This window comes from Pocillopora verrucosa, chromosome 4, assembly GCF_036669915.1.
Source record: "Pocillopora verrucosa isolate sample1 chromosome 4, ASM3666991v2, whole genome shotgun sequence".
In the NCBI taxonomy this organism is placed as follows: domain Eukaryota; kingdom Metazoa; phylum Cnidaria; class Anthozoa; order Scleractinia; family Pocilloporidae; genus Pocillopora; species Pocillopora verrucosa.
The window spans coordinates 10,219,825-10,244,433 of record NC_089315.1 but is presented as its reverse complement, the minus strand read 5'-3'; the positions used below and the strand labels follow the sequence as shown (position 1 = coordinate 10,244,433).

The 24,609-nt window shown below is 38.9% G+C and overlaps 3 protein-coding genes across 4 annotated transcripts in view; 2 read left to right on the top strand and 1 right to left on the bottom strand.

The window, feature by feature from the left end:
• LOC136280501 (E3 ubiquitin-protein ligase rnf213-alpha-like) overlaps positions 1-24,609 on the bottom strand; it is a 184,377-nt gene that overhangs the window by 19,798 nt on the left and 139,970 nt on the right. The gene's annotated exons all lie outside the window — the stretch shown is intronic.
• LOC136280507 (uncharacterized) lies at positions 1,529-9,170 on the top strand. Its single transcript, XM_066165813.1, is given in 13 exon segments — positions 1,529-1,642; positions 2,037-2,168; positions 2,673-2,724; positions 2,727-2,882; positions 3,724-3,865; positions 4,653-4,820; positions 5,262-5,439; positions 6,171-6,217; positions 6,415-6,574; positions 6,925-7,005; positions 7,698-7,792; positions 8,028-8,094; positions 8,774-9,170. Coding segments are annotated over 12 exon segments (1,380 nt in total). The 5' UTR covers positions 1,529-1,642; positions 2,037-2,063; the 3' UTR covers positions 8,903-9,170.
• LOC136280506 (uncharacterized) lies at positions 11,824-24,067 on the top strand. 2 transcript variants are annotated; one of them, XM_066165811.1, is made up of 12 exons: positions 11,824-11,957; positions 14,730-14,844; positions 17,143-17,271; positions 18,076-18,280; positions 19,367-19,502; positions 19,900-20,043; positions 20,535-20,759; positions 21,288-21,432; positions 21,672-21,752; positions 22,295-22,389; positions 22,927-22,993; positions 23,373-24,067. In XM_066165811.1, the coding sequence occupies exons 1-12, from the start codon at positions 11,923-11,925 to the stop codon at positions 23,412-23,414; spliced, it is 1,419 nt and encodes a 472-aa protein (XP_066021908.1). In that variant the 5' UTR covers positions 11,824-11,922; the 3' UTR covers positions 23,415-24,067. The 2 variants fall into 2 exon arrangements, with proteins under 2 accessions (XP_066021908.1, XP_066021909.1); XM_066165812.1 differs by lacking the exon at positions 11,824-11,957 and adding an exon at positions 14,463-14,560 and having other exon boundaries at positions 23,373-24,063.

Here is a 24,609-nt window from a genome sequence, read left to right as displayed (position 1 = left end):
CTACATGGAATCCTTTTGGTAATTTGGACAGTAGCTACATGGAGACTCTTTATTTCTCCGAACTTTTGCCTCTAGTAAGGTCGAACAGAACGTGAATGACCGCGAGTCCCCCCCCCAAAGCTATCGGCGTTGTGTCATGGTTTGTATTGTCCGGTTTCGTTTCCATGTTTTGCGTGACATCTTGCGGCGGAGTTTTTAGTAGGTTCTTTTGTCACGTTTACAGAAATGTTTTCTTTGTTAAGCCTGGACTTCAAGTTACCTCTGATTACCTTCTTCTTGTTGATTACGGCCTAAGACCGCAAGAAGGGAAAGATAAGCGCGCTTTTGCAGAGTTGCCTCGTATGCTAATCGCTCAGTGGGTAATTACTAATTAGTTTGATTTGTTCATAACTTGTTTGAACAATTGACTTCACATTTATCGACACCAACTGAATACTCGAATGGATTTTGCACCTTTCAGTGACTAATGGAAAACACGCCAAGGGTGAAATTTTAGTTTTGGTCTTAAAAACGGCCCCTCTTTTGGTCCCACAATCCTTACCATCAAACGCGTAAAAATCCTTGATAGTCATTTACTTTCCCCTGAGCATGAAACGTTTTCAGAAATAACATCATAGTAACGCTTCCTATCGTTAATGATTTTGGCGTGCGGTAAGGGGGGTCCTTTCGCTTTCAATTGAAATAATATAAGACGTAGGAAGTAAAATCAAAACTAACGAAATCCTTAAAGATACTATTTTCATTTCCGCGGTTTAAGGACTTCGGTAGGAATCGGCATGGGTGTCGTTTCAAATATCACGGTAACCTAAACCCAAAGATGTCCGTGGATAAATTGCCTTGCGATTAGATTTAGAGATCATTTCGATATTCCCAGATGAATATTAGGAAAAAGGATTGAACGTCATTTGAATTGTACTTGAAGATATTGTGCCTCGCATGATTATTACTGATCCGATCATAATCGAGAGTCTTGACCAGCACAGCCTGAGTGCAACTTGTTAAGAACTGTACGCACATTAGTATGAAAAATCGAGATATTTCTTCCTTTCGTTTTCGATCTGTCGCGGTCAACGATGAAACTGGCCAAGTACACGGAATGATTGGAGTGACGCAAATAATTGTTGGGGATGAGGGTGCTTGCAGAATGGTGATTGTCTTGCTTGGCCTGACGTAGTAATTTTTTAAAATTTCCTTGACTTCCTTAACATCGGTGCCGTACATCCTGAAGGAACGAGATTATTTGATTTATTTTTCGCATTTTAGCCTGATTTGTATTTTAAACCTCTCCCGCCCGTTTGATCTCAATAGTTCCAATACATCTAGTAGATACAATATCTGCCCAGTGTTTGTCATACATTGCTTATAATTTTAGGCCTGAGGATTAAGGTTTAAATCTAACTTCTTCTCTGCTTCACAATTTATTTACGTTGAAGGCAAAAATCACTCGTGGCCTCTCCTGGAAGTGTAAGGGTGTTACGGAGTTCTTATGTACTTCTAATGATTTACATGCTTCTATACTTGTAGTCAGCGGGTGCTGTACGCTTACCAAAAAGATGATGACCAGGATGATGGCGAGCCTAGCCCGCTACCCATCCCAGGATCCTTCAGTGGCAGAGTACCACAAATCGTTGAGTTGGCAACGGTAGGCTGTTAGTAGAATAATCAATAGGTCGTGCAGGGGATTTAGTAATTCTGGTAGGAACGCAAACTATCGACTATTGTCTCGAATTACGACTTATGATTGCGCATGAAAAGAGCGAACTCACACAGAGTAGCTTTCGAAGCTAACTTTGAGAGATAGGTCATGAGGTTCAATTTGTGAATCAATTATATTTATCGCATGAGCCCTGACAAACTTTCAATTAAAACTAGGTTTCAGAAAAATAAAGTGCGATTTCCAGTCGAGGTACAGATAAGATACCGCAGCTTTATCGTATCGCGACTAGGGAAACGCCCGTTCCCATAAAGCAGCGAATTAAATTTTTCCAATTGGATCCTGAATGACTTGAGTTCTGGGTTTTTTTTTTTTTTGGCAGAAAGGACATCATTTCTTCCAGAGACGCATGGAGAGCCTTCACAGCTGCGTCTTCAAATGCAGTTTCTTTGGTGCACCTTTCGTGGCCCTAACGGATCATGAAGGAATACAGTGCTTGTTCAACCAAAAATTGGTGAGAGCTTTGTTATTCGTAACACAGCGATTTTGTGACTGAGTCACAGTTTCCAAATTTTTGTAGTTGACGTTTAAATGCAGGGGGAAAAACGCTTCTACTCTTTCTTCAAAGGTGTCCCCCTAGCAAGATGGCTTTCTTGTCTCCTTTTGTTCCTCATCTTCGGCGTCGTGTTCTTCCATTCGTTGAATTCACGTCAAAACGTTTGGTTAACGGTGGGCGAAATGATGTATTACTGAATAACAAACAGTTACCTGACATTTGAAAGAAGATTACCCGAGACTACAGAGGCAATTCTGCTTATCTGTACCATTTGCCTCAATGGGCTTGATGCTGCTAGTTAAAAATTTATTGATATGTAGATGATATAGACAGTCAGAGGAATATTCGAAAAAAATCGAACTGAACCTCTAGGATTTAAATGTGACTTTTCTCTCGAGGCGCAACAGTTGGGTTTCCCCAAGTTGAAGACAATATTTTTTTTGTGTCAATTTTCTTCTCTAGGTAGAAAAAGAACCTGGATTTGGAAATTTCCGTTTTAATCAAAGCCTTTTGGGGGACATGTACCTTCCATGTTTTCTAACGGCGAACGACACAGTCAACAGAAGGGATTTCTGATCGCAGTTTCACAAAATATGCTGCGAATGGGGAGACTCATACCCAACATCATGGACATTATGCCGGAACATTTGATAAAATGGAATTTCAAAGAGGGTAAGAACAAATGTATTTCTGACACTCCCAGGGGAAAGGAGCTTGAGTCAGAAAAGAGAGGTTAAGCAAAAACCAAAATAATCACAAAGGCCAATTCGAACAAAGCTGAGAATTTCAAAGAGCCAATGAGCACCTTGAGTAAATTTGTGCACACGGCCTTGAGTGCTTCAGAACGTGAACGACCAAGTCGCTATTGGTGTACGTCTTTCGTGTAACTGATTTACAGGGTAGCGGAAGTTTTATTGACCAATCATAGGACGTAGAGATACAAACCAATGCAATCCAGTTACTTATACACTCGGTCGAAATACCCTTAGAGCGTTATCTGAAGCGTCCTCTTTGATTCGTTCTTAGGGACCAGTCGTTATTTATCACGAGGGGGGTGTTGATTTTGGGGTGATCACATGATTTTCAGGGGGAACGGAGAGGGGATCAGTCAGGGATCAGTGTAAAGGGGGGACAATAGAAAATTAATTTCCAGCTAACTGCCAGTGGGGGGGAGGGGGGTGGGGGTCAGGTAAATTTTATCGAGACACCAAAAATCCTCCAAACCCCCCTCCTCAGGATATCTTACATTACATTGCTCATGGTACATAACTTGCTCACAATTCAATCGAGAGATAGAATATGCCGCCAACTTCCAAACATAACCACCATGATGCAGTATACCATCTTTACTTGATTGCAAAGATATATTTTCTTATCTTTCTGAATCTGCTAGTGTTGCCACCTTATCTAATTAGAATAAGCTGCAAAACGTGTTTGAATATATCACTGCACGAGCTAAATTTTCAATTTTTTTTTCGTAATTTCGTAATTTCATAATTTAATTTCCTTTCAGGTATGGGAAATCCAAGTCAGGAGGAATGGGAGGAAAGAATTCTTCACCTTTCCATGGACGTGCTGAGTGAAAGTATGCTTGGAATACGACTGAGTGGACACAGCTTTTTGCAGTGGAGATTTGAAGTTCTTAAAGAGGAGAAGTAAGAAGCCTTGAAACAAATTTTCGATTGAAGCGAGTGATCAATTTTTTTTTAGTCCTCAGTGGAGATATGTTTCTGAATGTGATATTTGTGACGTCGAACCGCGTTCACTATTTCGATGAACTTAGCCTGTTCTGTTTGAAACACAGGTCTATTATTACACATGCCATAACAATTACTGCAATGGCCTAGCTACAAGTAAAGGGAGTCCTAGCTTGCATTCAACCTCCCCCCCCCCCCGCCCCCCGCACCCTTCTTCATCAAGGAAAAAAAGTAGAAAAAACACTGGCCCGAGATGCTCTTCAAATACCAGTAGTGTGCATGCTAGTGCTAGTGCTAGTGCTACTTTAGGATCCCCTTCAATGGAAACCCCCCCCCCCTCCCCCGCCAACCTCCCGTTCTACAATACACTAATAATTTTACAGTCCTCGATTGTGGAGATGTGGAGGGAAAACGTTAACTACATTTTTATTGGAGGTGAATGACTGATAATGACTGGCCTTCTAACTTTATCAACCTTTAATAACTGCAGTTTACTTGCAAATCAACCTAGTTTCTCACAATTCCCGCTGACGCAGCATGACAGTTTCATGAAAGACAAATAGCCTCGTTCAGGGGACTGACTGACTGACTGAAGGGGGTAAGTTTGTGAAGAAGCTGTGGTGCTGCGACGGTAGGAGAGTATACCAGGGTAATTAAGTATTATCAACTGAGCTGATAACGTAAATTGGCCACCGTAAAGAGTTATTGAGAAATAATGTAAATTGAAATGTAAACATGTTTACAGGACGTGCTTCGGGAAACCATCTGGGAAATACAAGAAAGCCCTTCACGCATTCAACCACTTGAAAGACGCCATAGCAAATGCTCCTGATATTGATCCAGTCTTAAAGGAGGCAGCTAATCACGGTCTGACAGAGGATGAGGCGGTGTTGGAGATTCTGTGGATGTTGAAGTAAGTTGCCACTTCCTTGTTATGAAGCGACTCTATAGCTAGCCTACATAGCAGAAGTATTTCGAGTGTTGAACCTGCCATGTTGGATGATGAGAGCGCGTAAAGCCTAGGTTGGAGGGAATAAAGAAATGTACTGGGGAGGTGGTAGTGAAGTGGTCATTTGCGCCTACCCATTCAATATGGTGACCTAATTACTTGATTGGAAGAGTTAGTTCTCACTTGATTAATAAAAAAGAACGATGGGAATGGTAAACTAGATTACAGTAAAGCAGCTTCAGTTGGTAAAGCCCAACATTGGCCTAACATTGGCAGCCACAGCAATTATGGTAGGGAGTAATCCCTCTTGGCAAAATTTCTGTTTGCCCTGATAGGCTGCAGTATTTACGACACACGATCGAGAAGCGCTTCAAATTACTTAAATTACTTGCAATGTCTTTGCAGCTTTAATGCCGCCCCTGGTACAGGAGCAGCTATGCGGTCAGGAGCTGCGCGCTTGTCCATCATGTCCTGTGAGGAACGAAATGAACTGAAGAAGGAGATCCGAGAATGCCTGGGACCCATAGGACTGAATCTTAAAACACTCCATAAGATGAAGAAGTTGGATAATTTAGTTTGCGAGGTAAATGTTTCTGGAATAATCGCTGTACCCAGTCGAAGAGACGTATGTGGTTTGCCACGTTCTTAAATATTACGCTAAACTTTGAAACGCGTTGTAATTACTAGCAGCTTGAAATATTGACCTCGTCTGCTCTCATCTACAGAGCGACTGCTGCAAAAGGTCTATTTCGGTTTTACCGACCATCAGACTTCCAATAGTAACTACGCTGTACTGTAGGTAGCTCTACTTTGCAACATCTTTCAAGGGAACTGGCATTTTAAATGATGTGCTTCTTTCCTTTTCCTTGAGAACCAAAAAGAGGAGAAAAAAATTTCCAGCTTTATTGTTTTGGCGATTCATAGTCAAGGTGTTTTGGTGCGCTGAACGTTCGAATTTTAGTCTACCTGCCATTTTGCCCTTGACTATACCAAGAGGCTATTTTTCAGATATGAAAAGAGGAAGTTACTATCAGAATGAAAAAGGCCAATAGGAACGTTGTCCTATTACCCAAGGAAAACGTAATAGTTTGTGTGGAAAAAAAAGTGCTTTTTCTTGAGGAACCCTTTCAGTTTACCGAAAAATGTTTCTTGTAACAGGAGGATAGTTTTCGTCAGCCCTCGTTTAATTCTTAGTGTTTCATACGACTTGTTGTTGTCGTTTTCTTATAACTGTTTTAGTTGTTTGTTTGTTTTTTCAACAAATTTCCCATTGCCTCGGCTTTTCGTTTAGTTATATTTCCTTTTTTCTTCCAGATTCTCAGGATGTATCCACCAGTGGCGTTGTATTTTGGAGTCGCCAGGTAAGCTTTACTCCTACACCTATGAACTCCAGCAATGATCGAAAACATTTAACCAAATATAACGCACAAACCTTTCCGGTCTTACCAGCAGCCATATTCACCCGCTCTTTAACTGGTATCGTCATATGATCTCTTTCTCTGACTGGCATGCCAACTAACATATCTCAATACCTTTTCTATTTGTCTACCATTTTCAGGAGAGCATTCTTCGTCAAGTCTTCTTCTGGTGTTTACAAAATTGACAAGGGGCAAAAAGTTGTAGGAAATTGTCATCTGGCTCAAAGAGATCCCAAGGTTTTTGGTATTTCTGGCTGCAAGAGTGTAAACGAGTTTGATCCCAGCAGGTTTAACGTCAAGGTAAGTGTGCTAAGGAATAATCCTCTATTTAGTGAGCAGTTAGCATGTTTCAGGCTTTCAGCTGATAAATGGGCAGCGCCGGATGGTGAAAGCAAAGCGAAAAGCTTCTCACGACCCTACCTTATTCTTGCCACGATGACCCTCTTGAGACTTTGGGAAAAAACACCTGAAATGCTCGTAAATCGCTAGCTTCCGGCTCGTAATGTACAGACTCCCTTCGTCGGTTGTTGCATAAACAGATGAAAATGCTTCTTTTTCACCAAAATGCAACACAGTAAAACAACATAGTGTTCAGATTAGGTGGCTCAATATTTGTTCTAGGGCTTCAAAAGATATGTGCTTTGTTTTAGGGTCTTAAGTCCAAGCTGATCTGTACCCACGGTCCATTGTCTGACCCACCCTCCCCTGAAAACCATAAGTGCACAGGGACGGTAAGTCACTTGATTCCAATTATCTAATATTTCTAGGAAGTGTGATGTTGCATGGAACTAGCTGTAGTTTGTGTTGACTGCCGGCCAGAATGACAAATGTACTTATTACTTGAAAGCTGATGTTTCTCCGTCATTGACACCAGTACTTTGGTTATCCTCTTAAGATCTCCCTATTAGTACTTGGGATGACATACAAACACTCTTCAACTGAGTGTCGAAAGCAATGCGGGATTAGTCTTTGCTCTGGAACTTGAGTCGTTCCTTGAGATATCTTCCCTTATTGCGATGAACAGTTTGGATTACTTTTGTTAAGGTTTTACAACATTCAATGAAAACGCGCTCCTGTCTTGTTTGACTAATTACATCTCAGTCACATTCGATTAACCTCTCTAACTCCCAGATCACATTTGTAATTCTCGTTATTGTCAACCATACAGTTCTCATAATGTTAGTTCAGTTGTATCGACATTGTAGGGAGAAATTCTGTCTTGGTCACTCATGGGAGTTAAAGGGTTAAATTATTTGATACGAAGTGGGTTCGACAATGGTTTTGTTTTTTTTTTGTTTTTGTTTTTTTTCACGGTTCACTTCTCAGTGTACCTTGAGAGACTAGAGAATGCTATTTCAGCATTAGATGCAGAAAATTCTCTTGATGATTTAGACCATTACTTACACGTCTTGATTTCTTTTAGAACGTTGGATACGTGACGCTCAAGTGTTTCGTTTTGTACTTGATCATGTTCTGCGACTGGAGTTTGGAAGAAAAACCATTCTGGACCGACAAATCGTAAGAGTTTCTTCATCTTGAAATGTTTGTGTGACTTAGTATTTTGAAGTAAACAGAATTAGAAATAGAAAGTAATTTAGAAATTATCAGTTGAGAGTTAACATGAAAAATTTGGGGCGTACCGGATTTTTTTATCTGGAAGATTAATTAATTTGCTTCTTTCCTTTTAAATTTTGCTGGTTTATTTGCAACAAAGTGCTTTGTCAGTAGCTTTATCATTTGGGCTTTTTTTCAGACTCCTTCGTTATGGAAATCCAGATGAGCCCATCCGACTAAAATATTTCAAGTATACTAGAGACAAGGTATTAACAGTTTAATTCGTCATACGCTTGCAATCTGTTTGTACAGGACTTGATTCGCGATATTTCGAGTTTTTTTAATTGTGAGGGAGGCATACTAGAGAAGCCGGATGAGAAATAAATCTCTTTCTTTTGAAAAACAAATACCAAGAGGCACGAATACTCCAAATATTGACTAGGGGAGTTAGGAATGGAACAGATTGTAACGCTTTACGATTAAGTATTTGGTGAACTGTTGGTATCTTAGCAACTGCGCACCTACCTTCCTCTAACCCAACAACAGTCAACTGATAATAAGTTAGGGTTAATAATGGGTTAGGGAAGGGGTAGGTGCGCAGTTGTTCAGATATTGACATTGATCCGAGTATCTCAAGAACTAAACCAAAGCAAGGACGTAAGTCAATCTGAAATATCACTTGGAGCCAGTGAGATCTTAAAGTAAAGGCATGAAGACTGTATGAAACGTGAGGAAATGCATGTGGTCAAGTCGCTGCTAGTTGTAGTTTGAATCTGGTAGGTTTAAAAAAAGTTGGCGCGAGTGTTTAGACCAATCCTAGAGCGAAGAGAAGTAAAAACAAAGCCATCCCAGATTACTTTTGACACTCACTAAAAAAATTGAAGTTGAAAGCTCAACAACGCCGTAGAACCACTTTTTAAAATTGTTATTGTTTTTAATTTCCAGGAAGAGTTGCTGCTGCCTGATCAACCTGACAGTAGCAGCAGCAGCGATGAAGATTTGAACGATGGTCCCGCCGGCGACTGTGAGTGTCCTGTGGAAGAACCCGACGCACAAGGAAACTGCCCACTTTGACAAGACAATTGGAATGTTTCAAGTTATTTTGGTAGTTGTTGTCTTGATATCGCGCACAGCACAGGACATTTAACTTGGAAGTTAAACTAAAACCATCCCTGCTTTCTGAGACTTAACCCCAAAGGGAGACAAAGAGCACGTTTTTACCACCCTCCATTGTAATTTGTTAACGTGTAAGAAAGTTGCTTGGACAGAGAGCCTATCAAGGAATTTTTATAGAGGAGATTGTGGGGAAGCATGCGTCAATAAAGTAAGACCGTTAATTGAAGTTGTAAAGGATAAGTCGTCACCGTTGGTTAAGAAAGTCTATTCGTGGTACATGTAGTAAGCATTAAGCTTATACATTGAATTTTGGCTCTGACTCTTCTGGCCTGGGGAAAGTGTGGGTTCTTGAATGGTAATTATATTTAGTGATATTTACTAATTCAACGACTTGCTAACGCGTATATTTTCGTATCAATTCCCATCAGAATAATCTCAGTAGTCTAGATTTCTACTTATTGAAACAAATAAATTTATGGTAGGGAATTTTATAAAATTTACTTCAAAAGATAAACAGAATAGTTTTTCTATTGTTGGTTCAGCCAACCTTCGTCTGCTATTCAACTCCGTCTTGTATGTTTTCATGCTTTCATTACGCCTTTAACCCTTTAACTCCCAGAAGTGATCAACATGAAACTTCTCCCTATAATATCCATACATTTATCAGCTAACAGGTGATGAGAATAGAAGCTGCTATCTTGATCTAGCACCAAGTTCTCATAACTAATTTACAAAGAAATGGGTAGCAGCTAGAGGGGAGAACTAACAATCAGATCTTGGGAGTAAAAGGGTTAATTTACGTCATTTAAACAAAATTTGTCATGAGTTACGCACTTGTTATGTAGATACTAAATACCACATATCTGGTACATCTCTGTCTCCAGATTTGTGATCTTTTATTCAGGTTAATTTCTTGAAAAGTATGTTGTGAAAAATAATAACAGGTTAGAACAGTTTTCAGTTGAGTTTCAAAAAAGCAAAACCAAAGTAAATCACAACAGCCAGTCAGAGCTACGCTCGACATCTTCGTTAGCCCATGACAACTCAAACAAGGACAGGCAAACTGCATAAAAAATTTGGGAAAACGCGAGTGACCAAATAACGAATTGTGTAAGTTTTGAATCCGACCAGTTGAGACAGTGGTGCGAGTTTTCTGGATCATTCACAGAGCGAAGTTATGCAAAACCAAAGCAATCAAGAATTACCTTCGAGACTCAATTAAAAGCTGCACTAATGAAGAGTTTTCTACTTTGGTATTGTTCAAACCGACAAACTCTCGTTTGCTATGAGTCAAAGATCTCCAGCAATAACTTTGTTTACGCTTGACGACAATTAGAAAGGTAACGGAAGTCAAAGAGTGCTTTTTACTTTAACGTCACCAAACCAAGTCCAAATGAATCAAAGCAGCCAAACATGACAAAGGTCAACTTACCACTGAGCGAGTGCCAATTTACAGGCGCTGTTTTCCTGGAATTATCTGAGCCAAGCATCACGGTTGATCATTACCTACTTCAGAAGCAAACGAATATGCCACTTCCCATGGTTTAGATCTCATCTCACAAACAGGTCAAAAATCACATCAGTCGGAGATGATCAGTCTGTAGCTACTGAAGTCCCCCTTGGGGTACCTCTTCCTGGGACCACAACTCTTTTTAATTCATATAAATGATCTCCCAGACTGTCAGCTGCCAAAATGTTATTATTCTGTACGCCGACGATACTGAGATTTATTACTCATCCAAAAACCTTAGTCACCTTGAACAACATATCAATGATGACTTGGGATCAGTGTCAGAAAGGTTCTCCAGAAATCCCTTTATTCTTAACTTATCGAAATGTAGTTTTGTCATCTTTGGAAGTCCACAAAAGCTAAAACGAATTCAGGAAATTTCGATTCAAAGCAACAGCTCAAGAATACCACATGGTCACAATCATTTTGATATATTCTTTGACAATACCTAGAATAGAGTGCCAATAAGAAACTTCCTGAAACACATGGAGGAAATTCAGAAGTTAAGAAAACTAATAACTCACCCTCTTTGCATAAACTAATCCAAGTAAGATTCTTCAATTGTTTTTCGTTTTTTTATTCGATAGATATCAAATTCAAACCCTGACCATTCCGGAGATCTTCATCTCGCCAAGTTTCTCTTAGAAAGTGTTCAGTCATCTTTTGGAAATCAGCCATATTTATTCTTTAGTTTTTTCCCAGGCTTCTTGTAATTGATATATTACTTAATATTCAAAACCTGTGGATTACACCGAAAATAACAGAAGCCGAATGTACACGAATAACACGAATAAATAGATTAGGATGTGAAAGATAAATATATGAATGAGGAAGTATGTTGTAATTGATTATCAGTAAGTACTACGTAAGTAAAAAGATGGAGAACAAAACAAGTCCTAACATACTGTTTGGAGATAGCTCTTCTAAGGCAACTGCAACCAAATATTAGCGGAAATCGTTCTCTCGGTTGTGGTAGATTTTAAAGTTGAAGTGATGACTTTAAAGTTTAACATGGGCTATGCTGTCACTGGTGAGAAATGTCGGGTCGATACAAACAATAACAAAAATTTCTATGCATCAAAATAAGCAATTATTTGAGTATAAATACCTTCAGATAATATCTCGCACGTTTCGTTCGGTATCTTCACTTTCGTTTATCTGAAAACACTGCGGCAATCTTGACTTGTTATCATAACTGAAATGAAGCATGGAAAGAAATCCACAAATACATCACATCATTTAAGTAAACTTGCCTCTTATTTATCTTACGCTGAGTGCAAAGTCGAATAAACAGTTGATTATTTTCATATCTAACCTTTTAATTGCCGAGCAATTGCTTCCCAAACCGCTCAATGTTTTGGGACGTACCAGCATCGTGAAGCTTCAAGAAGAAATTCTACGCTTAGCTTCTGGTATTGACTACATAAACTTCAACTTTTACTGTGGCAGGCTAGAACTCAAGATCACCATGATTCGACGACAGCGCTATCGGGTTACCGAGCGGTAAGTGCAATTAATGACAACTCGCTCAGCCTTGTTGTAAGGGTAGAGCTATTACGAGAACGGTCTAAATTAACCCTAGAAAACGTTAGTCACTTAAATCGTGTTGTTTGATATTTCCAGATTTTTACTCTTTACCATACCTGCTTCATTATGAAGGTTAAAATTGGGACATAACAAGGAATAAGGAAGCCCCGATCTTAAATGTAATTGACGTGAGACTGGAGTTGAGATTAAGCGTTACTCAAATCTTGAGCTTAGAGAAAGTCAGAAACATTTATGAGAACTGCTATGACTAGTGTTGAAGGTTACACTTCAAAAATATCCGACATGCAACGTTTAGAAGACGTTTGACTTTCTTTGCAACCATACAACGAAAATTATCCTCTTAACTGATGTATGTTACATCCTTGCAGCTCCTTCTGGTAACGTAAAGAATTTAATTGTAGGTATCTGTTCTCTGAAGGGCTTAGGATTTTCCTTCTGTTTGGTTTGTTTTAAAATGACGAAATGAACAATTTAATTCCCAGCTAAGATTATTAAATTGTTTGAGGTGGAGGTTCGCCAAAGAGAAGCGTAACTCTATATCCACTGTTGACATTCATGGCTTCAAATTCCTTTGCGTTAAATTTCTTCGTTGCCTTTGTAGACACGTATACAAACGATAGTTCATGCTGTCGCCCAAATGTTATCAGGGACGACAACTTTTAGAGATTGTAGTGGTTGAAGATATCGGCCAATGGGTCAAACGTGAAATACGAAAGTAGTCACTTAAAGGTGAACACGTCGTTTTAGAAAATACTATTCTCATAGAATCACAAAACGAATCTTCAATTTACACTAGAAAACCGGAAATAAAAATATCTTAGAGAAAAGTCGTTAGTTGCTAAACGGTATACCATAATATTTTGGTTTCCTTGTATGGAATTGTTTCAGTAGCCCCCTTTCTCGCAAAAGCCCAACCCGTCTGACCAATCCGTCACTCTAACGAGTTAATTGAAACTACGCCACTCAGAAATGAGTTACAAAGCTACAAAACAGCAATGCTAAAGCATGTTCCTGTGCCAATTTCTCAGTGTCAATCTCTCTATTGAATTTTAGTAGTTATCGTGCCAGGGTGAGCTAAGACAGGCAATTAAAGCCAGATATTGATAGATTTAGCTGATTTGTTGTTACAAGCCGTTTCAAATATTACTTGGTTGTTTAGACAATTGAACAAACACTTGACGTTTTATCAATCACTTTATATCACAATTTTGTTACAAGCCGACATCTGCTGTCCCACTTCCTTACATTCACTTGTTAGGACGTCTGCTTATTTAAAGCGAATTTGATTGCAATCACCAAAAACCTCTCAGTTGCAATAAAAAGAATTCCAGAGTTGATCTTTATTTTTTTAACTTCTATCATTACTTATCTTTGAAGATTTTATTGGATTTTAAAATCATTTTGTACTTGTTGGGTCATTTCAGTATGAAAAGGAATGAGACTTAGTTTGGGAATTATAGAGAAAACCTATAGTAAAATTAATCAACAGGCATTGCTATAGCTTTCTCTCACCCCAAAAAGTGCCACCTCATATTTTCGATGCAGAGATGGCGGACAGTTAAAAGGCCAGGGAATTATTATTTTTTTTAATGTGAAGAGAAACCAACTATTATTTCAGGTAATTTAGTGTTAACAACTGGGTTGAAAACGTAAATTAGCCACCGTAAAGGGTAAAAAAGCTGACGTTTCGAGCGTTAGCCCTTCGCCAATCGCTCTGACGAACACAGGACGTGGCAGAAACATGTTAAACCGTTCCGGAAACACGACGGATAACCTGTGTTTCCGATACCGGTTTCGTGACGTTTTCTCGCGTTTCCGTTGCTGCGTATACAACGGAACCGGACCACTTTTACGTAAACATAACGGAAACATGGAGTTGCATGTTTCCGCCACGTTTCAGAAATACGGAAACGTGTGATTTCGTCCTGTGGAAGGGCTAACGCTCGAAACGTCAGCTTTTTTACCCTTTACGGTGGCCAATTTACGTTTTCAACCCAGTTGTTAACACTAAATTACCTGCTATACTCTCCCACCGACGCAGCACCACAGTTTCTTTAGAAACTTACCCCTTTATTCAACTATTATTTCGTTGGAAAAACTAATTCAAGTGAGAAAAACATCATTTTCCAACATGTTTTTTCACAGAAGATCCCTAAAATACATTTATTACTGAAACTCAAGATAATAAGCGATGTTTCGCCCTTAACAACCAAACGGATTCAATAACGCCTCCTTCACCCACCTCCGTAGTTAACGATGTTTGCATTCTGCGTCTCTGTAAGTTACTAATTACTCCAGATAATGAATTTGTGCAATACGTGGATCATCAATACTATTGTAAACATCCTTTGCTGTGACTACATCTCGTCATTAACACGTCTATAATCATGCAAATTTCTGTGATCAGCCACTCAAGCGTGTTACTGACGTTCCTACTGATAAACACAGTGCACCAGCCGCTGATGTAACCCTCAGGATAAATAGTTCTAATCGAAACCGCGCGGAAAATGTGCAGTCAACAGTGAGCCACTACAAAATTAAACAGGTTTAAACTACAGGTACGTGCGTCATCCTTATGCAAAACAGCGAGACGGAATTTTCGGTCCCTAGTGTGAAGTGTATTTGTTATGCTCAGTCGACTATGCATAATCACAAGCTAATGGCCATCAGAGAAGGACTCGTTCAAAAAGTCATTTGACGAGTGGGTGTTCTGATTTCGCTTTATAGCCTCGAAGAGCCAGAGTCGACTACAACAGCAATGCAGGTGTCGCCTGAAACCCAAGAGAAAGAAGTTCCCGGAAAATATGGGTTGAAGTTCTTCCACGTTGTCGAGTTGGTCATGGTGAGTTGAGTACAAGTATCCGTAGAAACTACCAGTGAATGTAAATTTTTTGTCGCTCCCGTCTAGAATAAAGCAAAGGAATCGTAACTTAATACATTCTTTGACAAAACCTAAAATTGAGTGCCAATAAGACACGTCTTCTTTGCCAAATACCCATTGCTGTTTACAAAGCATAAGTTCCTTCGTACAAGTCTACAAAATAGAAGTCAAATGTGTATTTAACTTCTTTGAACCTTCAAAAATTTAATGAATATTCTCGAGAGAGTTTGGTTAAAGCAGACAATTTTGGGTTTATATATGAAGTTAAAGTTATTGATCTCTTCGTAAATTAGCCAGTGATGTTGTGTAATCAGATTTTGAAATCCTGCAATTGTTGTCTAGAAGCCGAGTGACTACAGTCAGAAATTTATTAAGAAGTGACTCTGTTACAAAACGTACTAAGCGCTCTATTTGCGACGCTCTCTCTTAAAAATTTTCTGTGTAAGTTTTCAAATTCTGGTCGAAAGTTTTCAAGTTCTGAAGTTAATCAATTAAGCACGAAAGAGAGGCATCGAACTCTTCAAAGTACTTGTTATAAAGTAAACTCAAGAAATCATAACTTGTCATAGTTTTACAAAGTCTTGTTTTAGGACTTTTAATTTACAATTTAATTGCGTTACTCATCGCAAACTTAAAATTTTATTAGAACAATTACACAAGGAATCAAACCTTGTATTGTGAAATGTCTGACTGCGAGGTAGTGTTATATTAATGGTGTACATAAATGGTGCAAATAGATCAATGATCTGACTGCAAACTGAGGTTTGTACATAGTAACGACACGCATTATGACTGACACTGTCAGTCGTTTTACGTTCGGATGGTAACCTTAAAAAAATCTTTGATCGCCTGAGTCTTTAATTGTTTACTCTGTCTTTTTTCTCACGAAGCTGATAATGGTGCAACTTGAAGACAGTGACACCAAACAAATGTCTGTGTTGCCAAGTTTCGTTTCATTTCGTTCTGATTCTCCTTTGATGTTAATGGCACTTGAAGTAAAAGTAATTTGCGTCGCTTTGTGTCTGGTTAGAGCAAGCAATATGGGCTACATGCACTTGGGCCTTCAATCACGCGCAAAAGAAAACAAAGTTAGAAACATTAACACGGATATGCCAAAAGGAAATTGGACCAAAATATTTTTAAAACTGACGTGAAATTAACTCAAGACGTTTCAAGGCGGTGCAATTAATAAGGCCAAAGAGACTTTGGCGAAAAGTTGTAGCCTAAAATGTGTAACGAGATGTCGAGTCCGACCAGCCACAAGCTATTTTTTTACAAGAATTAGTAAGTCATGTCACGAAAACAACTGAACAGCAAAACACGACACACGCAAGGCCTCGAGAAAAAGTTCGCATGGCAACCGCTACACAGGATAAAAACAAGTCATTATCTCATTAGCTCCACTACTTTGGCTTTTTACAAAGGTAAAAGCGAAACAGTGGGATCATTAACGTGATGGTGACGTGAAGGTCTCCTGCTTGATCAGTCAACAATGGAAAACGAATATTGAAAAGCGATCTTTGCAGTAATGAACACCACTTAAGCAGTAGTGAGAATAAGGCCTGAAAAAAAATTCAGGTCTGTATGGGATTTGAACCCATCACCTTTGTGTTACCCGCGGTGCGGAGCTAACAAGCTAATTGAGAGCTGATCATTGTGTTTGTTCATAATAAACCCATAGTTTAAGAAATGGATATGAAAACGATCTTAGCAGTAATGAACACAACTTAATTATTACTTACATCATTTTCATATATTTATAATTATTAATTCATCACTTCACGGCCGGGTTTATTTCGAACCGACAAAACGACTCGCTCCCAGTCGGTTTGTGAGCTCAGATGGTAGACCACTGCACCCGTATCGCAAAGGTCATGGGTTCAAATCCCACTCGGGTCTGATTTTTTTCAGGCCCTATTTTCACTACCTCTTAGATTGTGTTGATTACTGCGAAGATCGCTTTCATATTCAATTCTTAAATCGCAATTCACGTGCATGATTTTCATACACTCACAGTCAACAATGAAAAAGATTTGCTATGTTTTGTTCTCACTTACTCAACTAGGGACCAAACTAAACCTTTACCTCGTCGCAATGTTGTTCAGTGTTGCCTTTGGCTCTCTATTCTGCGAGAAGTTTTAGAGATATATTGAACAAAATTTATTCTGTTTTGTTGCTTTTTAACTAGTTGAATATGGAATTAACTGCCTTTAAAAAGTTTCAAGATTTGGTCACTGTATTTTTTTCTTAATCGAGTAGAACGGCCACGGATACTTCTATAAGAGAAGAGACAAGTACAAGTGCTCCGTATTTAAGGTCAACATGGGCATCAGAGGTATCCACATATGCGATAGGAAGGGAATTAACATCCTCTTTAATATGGAAAAGGTCAGTAATCTCTGTTATTATCAGTACTGTATACCCAATATGATTCCAGCGATATTCATCTTGAAGTCAGAAAGAACGTCTAAAAGAGTAAATAGGTTACACATAATGCCATCAGAGAAATCCGAGAGTGAAATGCGCTTTTTGAGAACGTTCCGATATTTGAGTCTTTTTTTTTAGAGTTCCTTTAAAAGTAGAGTAGGTATATAATCATGAAATAGTCTTCTACCAACCCTGGACTAACTCCAAAGATTAGGAATAAATCTTAGAGTAAAGGAGATGTTTAAGGTTGTCAAGGATTGATTCAGTCTGGCTATGACGAGGTGGAAAAATTGAGGCTGAATGTGGTTGAACTAAAAAAAAAAACAAAAAACTGTGACTTCCTGGAGTTAAAACCATCTTAGTCCCACCATCTCTTCTCTCTCCAAAAATGGGTGAGCTCTCCACCATAGTGTGCAGTTTTACTAGCCATCAGGGAGGGGAGGGTAAAACACTTGGAGGAAAGCTGACGTCCACAAAGGGTTTTTGAGTAAGCTTTCTGATATGCGGCCGCTGCACGTAGGTTATTGTGGGAGTATATAATCCATTCATAGGTAGTAAAAAACTTGGGAGGCAACCCCCCTCATAAATCAGTGCATAAAAATGATTTTATATCATAATCACTGTTGTAGTCGCCAGGTCATGTGAAAAATTTTGCCCGCGGTTATGAATCATGTAAAGATATGAAACACCTTTTGTCCTTCGAGACATGCAAGCTTAGATTTTACATTTATCGTTAGTTTTCCGTCTTGTCTTTTTTTCCCCTAGATTTACAAAGAGCCAGCGTTCGGGCGACTGAACTATAACATCTGTCTGCTAGACGGATACACACCCTCCATGTTCGCAAATGGAATTCCTCACGAAAAACAAAAAGCGTTTCTCATGCAATTGTGCAAGATAGCTCAACAGGGTAAAATATTTGAAACAAGTGTGAAACTACTTCGAGAATATTCCACATTATGGCAAAACGCAGGTGAGAAACTTTTTATGATTTCAGTTCACTCGCCTGATTACGATGTAACCTGATCGGTTTTTGCCACTTCATTCATTATCATCACCTGAGGGTAGGGGGAGGGGTGGGAGATTGGGGGATCACATGGTTTACAAGGTGAACGAAAGGGGGATTAAAACAGCAGAAAATAAAACGGAACACAGCGGTCAAAAACTGGGCATGCGTGAGAGTTTGAAAACAACAATAGGGATTTCCGAACGGATGGATAGCATAAAGTAAGAGAGAGAAGATTAAATTCCTAACTATTCTAATGCGCAAGACAAATGAAAGAAGGATTTGGGAGAAAGATCAAATCTTGGCTTTATTTTATTGTGAGATATCCTAACTGTTTTTAACGCGGACGCTTCGGAACCTTCTTTTACCCTTGCCGTAAAGTGTACTATCCGCCATAAGCACAGACCTGTGATCGTCGCAAATATCTTGTGTGGCTCTGGTTCTTCCTTTTTTCACACATTTCCCTTGGTGTTTACCTGCAACTCCGCCATGAACACAACAAAGAATAAGTACCGCCAGCACGGCCAAGGTTACGGACGACTTCATCACGCCGCCGTGCAAAGCGTTAAAAAGAGAGTTTAAACTAACACATAGTGGGTGAAGTCCAGAACAACAGTGTGTATGCGTCTCGCCCTTAGAAACTTCAAAATTTCCCTAGCTAGAAAGTGCGAACAAACTACGTCTTCCTTTGATTCTCCATGTTTATCCATTAAAACTATGATGGATCAAATTATCCACCATAGTGCGTATATGCAATTATTTGACCACTGTGTTATGAGAGGGGGACTCTAGAAATTGAATACCTAGCAATTGCCAATGAGGAGAAGGGGAGGGGGGAGGGGCACAAGAAAATTACAGAGCTTTCAAAGGGGGGGGGGGGAGATAAGGCAGATTTTGTCGTGACACAATCAAAATCCCTTAGTGTTATTGGTATCGCAGAGGTCATGGGTTCATGTATGATTTTTATGTATTCACAGTCAGTGATAGTTGTGACTGAGTTAATTACAAACAATTCCATTCAACGGTTTCCCCTCCATGTCTTTATATCTGCAGACCCTACGCTGAAATCCACGTGGGAGCAAAGCATTATGGACCTTACATGTGACATCTTTACTGAAGCTTTCTTAGGAATCCGAGTCGATCATCAAGCAATGTTCAAATGCGTGAAAGGAAGCTGGGGGAAGCGAGGGTGTGTGATCAGCCAAATTAATTATATTGTACTTCGATCCACTGATTTATCATTTGGTATATTTTATGAAATCATAAACTCCTTCACAATAACCTAGGGTTGAGGATAATGTTAACACATTAACAATTATCTTCAACATTGAGACAGTCGTTAATGAAGCCCAACACGAAACATATAATCAATGGTGTAATCTCGAGGCAAACCAGTCTTAAGCACAATAGTATTTAAGTTTGTTGTAACAAATGCGAGCCATATTACTCATTGCTCCTCGTTGATTTCATTTTCCTGAGAGGATTCACCCGCTCAATCGCTAACTCGTAGTTTGTACATATTTGTTTTTTCACCAGTTACCCATTTTTTTCTTTGCTCATCAAAGACTTTTTTTCTTTTTTATTAGAACCCTGCGAAAAGGAATAGATGGTGCAAGCTGCTTGAAGCAGGCCTTCCGACAAAGTCCAGCTCTTGCCGATATTATCAAAATAGCCGTCGAGGCTGGAGTGACAGAGGAACAAGCTTTGATGGACGTTCTATTTATGCTCAAGTAAGACCCTGTTTGCCTACTCTCTTTTTAGGGTCAAATTTTTAGGCTCCTTAAAAGTATTCACTGTAATCTCAATTGACCACTTTGTCCTTTATTTCACTGATCGTAATTTTCACTTCTCTTTGTATCAATATTCATGTACTTGTATACACAACAAGAAACATGCAGACCCCGTTTTTGCAGACTCATGCTGCGTAAGTCCATACAAAAATTTGCTTGTTGATCTTTAAGCCTTCAATGAGCTACTAGTATCCGACTATTACATAATTATTAATTATGATAAATATTTGATAATAATCAATTATGAAATACAACGTAAACTAGCGTGGGAGTTGGGTTCCAAAGCGTTGTTGTTGTTATTCTTACTTAACAAGCACTCCGTTGACAACTGTGAATAAAACTAACCATCAAAATCGTAACTGAAACAAGTGTTTGATATTATCTTTAAAAGTAATCATGAAAAACATCTCGACACCGTCTTTTCCTTTCAGTTTCAATGCGTATGGCGGTGTATCCGGTTCTTTGAGGACCTGTATGGCCCGTTTATTCGTGCTCGAGCAGGATTACAAACAGAAAATGAAAAATGAAATGATAACAGTGTTGTCGAATCAAGCACTGTCCAAGGAGGCCCTCACAGAAATGCCGCTCCTGCACAATTTCATCTTAGAGGTACTGCGTATGCACCCACCAGTGCCAGTCTTCTTTGGACGGGCGAGGTCAGTATCGTGTCTTCCTTATTGACATCTCATCTTGATAAAACTTCATCGTTAAACTTTTATTCAGGAAAAAATAAATAAATAACTGAAAAAATATACTAAGCTACAAATACTTAGCACTGGGATTGCAATCAGCCACAGCGTTTTGAGCTAGAATTCGTGAGATAAGAGATACTTGGTAAGGGAAATCTGTCATATTAATATATTTACATCTAAAATTGCGAGAGAGAGGCCAGTCAGTAAATGGGGTTACAGGGAGTAAAAGGTCATTTCATAAATGAAAAGTGTTTTCCTTTTAATAAACCATCTTGAATGAAGTAAAAAACCCCTCCAGCAGCTTACGTAATATCTATAATCTATAATATTTACTTCTCACTTGCTGTAAAGTGCTGTGAAATGCTTTTGGAATATTGTAACCCAGCAAGGCACCAATCAACAACTCCTTGTACCTAAATGGGGATTACCTCAGCCTCTATGTCTGAGGACAAAGTTTCGTTTCTTACATTCCATGTCTTCTATTCTCAACAGAGAGGATTTCATCCTTAACTCTGACAGCGGCAAATTCATCGTAAAAAAAGACGAACTTCTTGTTGGAAATGTACGCATGGTGCACAGGGACGAAAGAATATTCGATCAGCCACACAAATTTTTACCGGCTCGATTTGAAAACAAGGTAAAGTTTTATTCTTCCTTACGATTCGAAGAGTAATGGGGACCAATGTCTTTTGGAGCAGAATCAAAGATGGAATACCTTACGAGCTATAGAAATGAAGTAGGGTAGAAGAAAATTCAGTTCTTACGGAAATACTCCAAATTGTAGAAATAACAGGTAGTAAAATTTTGTTAAAGACACCATTTGAATCAGTTGATAATTTTGTTGAGGTCCCCTTTCTTGTTCTTGTTTAATTGTAGGCCCTGATAGATCACATCATATATGGATATGGACCCTTTAATGAAGAGGCGACGCCTCAAAATCATCACTGTGCGGGACAGGTAAATACTCTAACTATGCCTTAACTAGACCTTTGACGAAAATGAGACTGAACCAGTCTTACTCGGATGTAAAAGCAAAACCAAATTAGTCAAACGGGGCCATCTTCAGACGAAAGGAAAAAATCACATAACATCAATAGAAACTTAGAGTAAATGCAGGCACACCTTCCTGAAGCGCCAGAAAACGTGCAATCTGGTAACCAGGTCTCGCTTGCTTTCAAATTACCTCAGACCGGTTGAGAAGGTGGCGCATGCTTACCTACCAATCACGTAGCGTCTCGACTGGAAACAGAGCTGGGCGAAGTAAAGCAAGTTGGAATATTTTTATTATATATTTTTCTCGCGTTACTTTTGAAATCTTTTTGTATAATCTCTTTTCCCTTTCTCTCTTGATTGTCTCCTGGTTCACGTTCTTCGTTCTCGGCTTCTTTTCTACTTTTCATCCGGCCCCTTTTAAACATGTACTTGTTTTTTTTATTTCTTTGTTTATTACATCCTTTTGCTTCTGTGTATGAATTTCATGGAAGAAAGTTTCATTGCAGGAGATCACCCTGACAGTACTAAAGGTTGCGGTGGCACACGTTGTGCTGAACTGCGAATTTGGCTTGGTGGATCAACCTGTATGGACTGGGAAAAAGTGAGTCATTTGAATATGTAAAATATTTTGCAGATTGTTTTCATTGACTCCTTGAATCTTCTGGCCAAGTATTATGCTATTTATCCACACCATTTCAATACATCATCCCACATGTGAGTGAGGACTGAGGAGAACTATCACGGCTAACCGAAAGAAGTCGTTATCCTTACGCAACGCCATATTCGTTAATTTACCAAAAAATAAATAGCAACCAAACGTGAGAATTCCTGGTAAGATCCTAAGAGTCTGGGGATATTGAAAAGAAAGCTTTCAAATCAATTTTGCTCATCCGTAAGGTTACATATGTAATTCACTGTCGGAAAACATCTCAAATGGCCAAGCAGTAACTAGTCTTCTTTGCAGCTGTTCTTCAGAGTGTCACACAAAGCTTTACCCCACCCCCGCTATTCCCCCACGAAAAGCCTTGCTTGTCATCCCAAAGAACGGCTGTGAAGAAAAGACAACAGTGCTATCCAAATAAAGAATCATAAAGAGCTTCAGCTGCTCATTTTGATTTTGATTTGTTTTTCATTTTAGATTAAGAAGAGTTGGTTGCCCAGACAAGGAGATGAAGCTTTCTTATTTCAAGTACAAGTCCTCTGAGGTGAGATATCATAATTAAGCGAAAAAGAGAGATCGAGATAAAGTATCATCATGAAGAAAAAAAAAAATCAATAAACGGAGTTCCTTGATTTTTATATTCCAATCAAAATTGGAAATTCTATGGTGTCATTTTTTGTCTTTTAGTAGATTCTCCATTGGCAAGAGATCATCAGTCTTTGTTTATTGACCAGCTTTTCCCGGTCATCATGGCTGAATAAGGGTCAGTTCTTGTTTCGCACTTTATAAAAATCCCATATTCAGCCATCGCGACCGAAAAAGTTTTGTCAAGAACGTGTATGCCTCTGCGTGCTTTATAAAACATGCCAATTCGCCAGTTGACGTTAAAAGCTTATCCTTTTCCTCTTTTTCTCGATGACTAGGTCGACGGGGGAGATGTGGCAGTTCAAGACATGACAGAATAGAATGACTGCTTTTATTATGTGTACCATTGTACGCACGTCCACCGTAGACCGTACGGGGAGGACGACCTGGTCGTTGGTCATGAAGAATGGTACAATGGTGCCGAGGTCCTCCCGGCTGACACTAGGACGGTGGAGTTTCGCTTAGCAATAGTCGTGTTTGATCGCACAAATTTGTACCAAGGACATTGAATACGTCCAGTCATCAAGTTAAATATGTGACTGATTGGTTTCAAAGTTTCAAAACCATTCAATGCGTTTTCGGTTTTGAGTTGTAATTAGCTGCGAAAGATTGTTGAGAAGGATGTTATCACAAAGTTTACGAAGTATACAGGGAACTATGAATAATGACGTTCAAGTTAGATATCTGATTGCTAGTTGCTAGAGACAAAAACCAAAGACAACAGACAACTATCACTCATCCACCAACGACGGTTTCTGCAATCTGCCACAAATAAACCCGAAATAGAAAACGCACAGAGCAAAAATTAACACCATGTTAAACTACATGCACGAAAATTATTTATACAAAGATAATTAATATCATCAAATGTCATAGCGGTACAACGCCCAGGTAAAAAAACAAGAACGGCCATATAGCAAAAAGCCCAGTTTCCTCGAAAAGATATGCCCTTGAACGATGCAAAGAGTTTTCGTTTGCAAAGATGGTAAACCTAGGCCCTGCACAATACACACAAAAAATTACCTTTCCAAGAATGAAAATTATCAATTAAAAAGATGAATATTAGTGAAAAATCACTTCGCACCCGAATTGTCATTATCCTATCCTCTTATCATTTAACCGATATTTCACAGGGGGTTTAAGCAAATGCGAGCTCACTTTTTGTGTTCTTATATATTCAGCCCCAATGTCATTATTTTCACCTTTTCTTGATATCTTTCTTTAATTTTTGAGAGTGCATGATTCTTTTTCGGTTCTCTTGCGGCAACTTTTTTATCTTTTTTTTATTTCTTATTCATCCCTTCCTCTAGGATCAAAAGGACTTGCCCAAACGAGATTCCTTGAAAAGAAATGACAGAAATATTAAACATTCCCAGTCCTAGAATAGAAATACAAATCCATTGAATATAAAAGTTGAAAATTTATTTTTTTTAACGTTTTCCTGTCTAGTTGTCGTTGTTACGTTTTTATTTGGATATATAACAGAATATGGAATATTAAACGGGTTTACCTGCT

Excerpts from the sequence above, each read along its gene's own strand:
- LOC136280506 (XM_066165811.1), top strand. The coding sequence starts at position 11,923 with ATGATTCGACGACAGCGCTATCGGGTTACCGAGCG. Across the intron at positions 14,845-17,142 it reads ACGTTGTCGAGTTGGTCATG|AACGGCCACGGATACTTCTA; the intron begins GTGAGTTGAGTA and ends TTAATCGAGTAG. Across the intron at positions 22,390-22,926 it reads CCTGTATGGACTGGGAAAAA|ATTAAGAAGAGTTGGTTGCC; the intron begins GTGAGTCATTTG and ends TTTTCATTTTAG.